This window comes from Macrobrachium rosenbergii, chromosome 24 (assembly GCF_040412425.1).
Source record: "Macrobrachium rosenbergii isolate ZJJX-2024 chromosome 24, ASM4041242v1, whole genome shotgun sequence".
Taxonomy (NCBI): domain Eukaryota; kingdom Metazoa; phylum Arthropoda; class Malacostraca; order Decapoda; family Palaemonidae; genus Macrobrachium; species Macrobrachium rosenbergii.
In genome coordinates, this window is record NC_089764.1 from 38,157,845 (window position 1) to 38,162,749 (window position 4,905).

The 4,905-nt window shown below is 36.3% G+C and overlaps 1 protein-coding gene across 1 annotated transcript; it reads right to left on the reverse strand.

Annotated features, from left to right (window-relative positions):
• Window positions 1–1,769: 1,769 nt before the first annotated feature.
• On the reverse strand, window positions 1,770–3,176 carry LOC136851858 (uncharacterized protein DDB_G0283697-like). Its single transcript, XM_067126171.1, has one exon. It carries the CDS (start codon window positions 3,174–3,176, stop codon window positions 1,770–1,772), a length of 1,407 nt encoding a protein of 468 aa, XP_066982272.1.
• Between the last annotated feature and the right edge of the window lie 1,729 nt (window positions 3,177–4,905).

Sequence of the window (4,905 nt, forward strand, 5' to 3'; positions counted from 1 at the left end):
TAAAGAGCCAAGTTCGAATGAATTTCGGATGAATAATACACTACATCTCTTATCATATTATTACAGTCGATAATTGACCTTCCATTTACACCACAATACTGCTCAGATGAAATAATCTTATTCATTACGAATTTCATACGATTAGCTAAAATTTTTGCACATATTTTATAATCTACGTTAAGAAGAGATATGGGCCTCCAGTTCTCTGCTAGTTCTACGTCCCCACCCTTTGGTATAAGCTTAAGAATGCCTTCATGCTGAGAACTACTCAAATCCTCCTTCAGAGCGTACCTAATTACTTGTATGAAGTGAGGTTTCAATAGTGTCCAAAACTTTTTGTAAAATTCAACAGGAAGGCCGTCCTTTCCTGGTGACTTTCCAATGCTTAAGCCCTTAATGGCTGCCCATATTTCTTCTTCTTCAATTTCCTTTGATAACATATCTACATCATCATTATCTAATTTATTCTTGCACATTCTAAGCAATTCCTCTTGTTGAATTTTATCAACATTAACGTTATCGTATAACTCTTTATAATAAGTTTTAAAAAAGGAAACAATACTGTCAGTATTAGTGAGAACTCCTTTATCCGTTTTAACTCTAAAAATCCCCGAGTTCCTATCCTTCTCTCTTCCTAATAAGTATGCTGATACCTTTTCACCTTCTACCCTGTCTTTTAGTTTTGCTCGTAGTTTAATGCCCTCACAAAACTCATTCTGTATGTCATTCACTCTGTCTTTAATCACCCTTATTTCTTCAAAGTCAGTTTCACCAGCATTAGCTTTTGCATACAAGTGTTTCAGTCTTCCCTGCAACATATTTAGAAGTCCATATTTTTCTTGCGACATAATTTTCGACATTCTTATAAAAAACTTTTTGCATTCCATTTTTGCAAAGTCCCACCATGATAGCAAATTATCAAAATTTCCTTTTCTAGCCACAATATGACTCCAAACTATATTGAAATTCTCCTCAGTTTCTTTAAAACCCAAAACTTTTGTGTTAAGCCTCCAAAACCTCTACCAAATTTTACATTTTGTACATTAAATTTAACTAACACCATGCTGTGATCTGAGCAGCTGATAGGTATTGTTTCCATGACTTTATATGGTTAAATAGCCTTTTAACATATACTCTGTCTATTCTTGACCCGTAGTTATTTTTAACAAAAGTATATTCAGGTAACCTGTGACAACCTATGGTTATGTCTTTCAATCCTACTTGCTTTATCAAGTTCCTTAGAGCCTTTGACTGTAAATGAACATTTTCTGAACTACTGTCTCGAAGGGAGGTCACACAGTTAAAATCTCCACCTAATATTAAGTTTTCACTGTTATTCCTTAAATAAAATAACAATTTATTTCGAAAGAATTCTTCTCGTTCTGGTATTTTGTTTGTTCCTGATGGAGCGTACAAGTTCAGCAGAGGAATGATGATACCATTAAACTCAATCTTAATACTAATTACTTGCCCCTCTCCATCCATTTCCTGAGTCAAGACCTTAATGCTAGGACACTTTCTAATATATATCGCAGTTCCACCTTTCAAATTAGTACAACAGTTAATAAAGACATCATAATCATTAGATTGGTAAATCAAGTCTTTGACATTTTTAATATTATGCTCCTGCAACATCAGTACATCAATTCTGTGAAATCTCATGAGAGAGTCAACGCACATCTGTTTGTTAACTACATTAAGTCCATTCACGTTTAAGGTGGCTATCGTCAGAGCCATGATTATAAAGAGGTTAACCACCCACTTATCCATTACGAACTTGTATTTTTACTATTCACCTTTCGTCGTTTTCTTTCACGATCATCCTTCAAATTTCTCTCATCATTTCTGTGCATCTTGTCATTACTGTCTTTACTTTTTGATATAACCATTTTCCCATTATTTTCCACATGTACTTTCCACTTTTCAGTATTCCTATCTTCGCTTTGTTCTTTGTGACTAAATTCCTCAATCCGCTTCTCAACGTCATCAGCTTCGTTCATCATTTCCCTTTCCAGGTTCTCATCGGTCAACATGTCTTCTGCTATATCGTTGTATTCAGTTGTCATATTTTCGTCGAAATTATTCCTGATCACTTCCTCATGACTGGTTTTCCCTACTGCTTCTGCTTCCATACTTGACAGTTCCGTATCATTTCGCTCACGATGAATCTCCACTATTGTTTCTATTTCTGTTTTATCAGACTTCTCGGTTTCTTTTTCCTTTACAATGTTGTTTTGTATCCCATATTCAGATACAGTTACATCTTCATTATCGGACTCATTTATATGCATGTCTTCATTATCGGATTCACTTATATGCGTAGAATTAGCTGGCATTGCAATGCTTACGCGTTCTAACTCATCATCATTATCTGTGGCACCCGAGACATTGTCTTTATCAATTAAATATTTTGAGTTAGCATCTGTGTTGTCTTCAGCATTTTGAATTTCATTATCTTGGTTCAGTTTTAAATGTTTTTCATTATCACCAGTGCAATCTTGAGTTTGATCCTTTACGCTAAATCCTGGATTCTCCTTCGCTTTTCTGTTCCATTTTCCTATTTCCGGGAAGTGCGTTTCCTTATCCGTCAATTCCTCCCTTAATGTCTTCTCTGTAACACAGTTTTCCACTAGATGATCTTCACTTCCACACTTATAGCAGGTTCTGCTCTGTCCGCTGTACATGAAGGACACCGAATGTCCTGCTATCCTAATAGACGATGGAATGTTATTCTTGATTTCCATTTTTGCTGTTCTTATGCCATTCAATAAACCGTTTCCTTTTCCTAGCGTGTGTTGGTTATTCCTTATCCATATTACCTTTCCATATCCTTCAAGTACGGATTCTATCATCTGGTTGTCCATGTCAAAAGGTGCGTATCTGATTGATACAAAGGAGTAGCTTGCTCCCATGTTCACTATTTTCACAGTAATCCCATTGCCGATCTGAAGTTCCTTCTCATCGTATTCACTGATGAACTTTTCATATATAACGCGCGAGCTGAATTTCATGATAAACCTATTCCTAGGCATCAACTGGAATCCTATCAAGTCGCAAGTTTCAATTCCAAGAATCTCAAAAATTACTCTACAAACTGTTTCATTGTCAGGTTTGCTTGAAAAAATCAACCCAATGGAGTCCTTTCTCCTGATTTGAGGATAGAATCGTGACGTCATCGTTGGGCGGTCTCACGGCTTACGCCACCATAGCCCCAGGGCATGCAGCCTTTCCGGCGATGAGTGACAGACGACCACTGATTCACTTTTTATCCTCAAAAAGCAACTAAGTCTAAACACAACTATAAACTCTTTACAGTTATTGGTTCCTGTACCTTTACGATTCCGGTAGCACCTCTACATCACTAGGAAACCATCAAAAGACAGGGAAAGGCTTGAAAAAAGAACGGAATACAATCACAGCCGTGTTTACACTTCGACGCTTCTTCTTCCTTCCCTACGTCTTGATTTAATAACATTGTCTATCCATACTAGACATGTTGAGCAACATACTCTTGTGTCCTTATTTTTATTTTTCTGGACTTCTGCACATGTAGGATGAGTAAGTACGTGGCATGCATAGCATTTCCTGATCAGGCTTTGTGGATTTACAATGCTATACCACACATTACATAGATTATATGGTTTAGGCATTCGTTTTCCTGTTGCATCAATCAGTATATTCAGTATATTCATCTTATTCATTTTCTTTGTTGGAATGTGTTGACTGATGTAAATTTTCTTTATAAGTCTCTTGATCACTTGAAATTTCTTTGGTACTCCTTCAATTATTTTCATTATGTTTTCTGCAGACTTGCTCCAGTTTGAAGGATCATATCCTTTCAATATGTCTGCGAATATTTTTGCATCTTTTTGGTTGGAGTTGTTACTGATCTCATCAATAAGAAACCCTAGTTCCTCGCTTGCCAAGTCATCATATTGGTTATCTGCAAGGCAAGCAAGTTTCCTCCATTTCTTACCACTGTTGTTGCTAGACATTTCCATATGTTCAATTTTTAATAATTCACTCGAAAAAACAACTTAGTCGATGCTTTATCGCACTTTTCTGATATTAATCTAATCACCGACAGTTCACGAAAGCTTCTAGCTATAGGTCATTCGCTAATTGTATGTTATGCGCGTGATATCGGGTTGATTATTCAGACCAAGAACGAATACGTCTCACCGAGAGAATGTCACATACCACAGAGAGAGAGAGAGAGAGAGAGAGAGAGAGAGAGAGAGACTGTGTCTGTGTAATTTATCTAAGTCTAGAGAGAGAGAGAGAGTTGGCCCGTGTAATTTATCAAAGTCAGAGAGAGAGAGAGAGAGAGTACAGAAAACAAGTAATATAAGTGAGAGTTTATAAATAAAAACAGTATTAAAGAGAATAAAAAAAAATAATAAACAAACGTGAATGAATATTGAGATCCTAAAGAAATAAAAAAAGCAGCTTAGATATCTACTGTAAAAAAAATGCTAATTAACCTTGCATCCTTTGAGGACCTAATTGCAATATGACCCGGAAAACACTACACGCATTTCCTCAAAAGCAACAGAGTAAACAGTTCTTTCGCTACAGTTCGGATATCCTAAGGGAAAATAAACTTCATTTGAGATTTATTCACTATTTTTTCCCCATTAGGGGGGGTTAGTGCCGTCACTGCACCTCACGTGGTGCACTGTAGGCATTACACAAGGGTGTTTCCAGCGTCCCTTCGGATTAAGTAGTGGAGGCGATGGGAAAATAGGAATAATGAGAGGATCTTTTCAAAGGATCTCGGTAAATTATGCCTGTCTATGAATGAATGTGTATGTATATGCGTTTGTTTGTATGTGAGGTTAAATACTGCAATATATCAATTATAAATTTAGGGGTCTCTTTTGAAAGTTATTCATATTCCTTCAT

What these genes read in the sequence shown, in the direction of transcription:
- LOC136851858 (XM_067126171.1), bottom strand. Translation starts at nt 3,176, where the DNA reads ATGACGTCACGATTCTATCCTCAAATCAGGAGAAAGGACTCCATTGGG.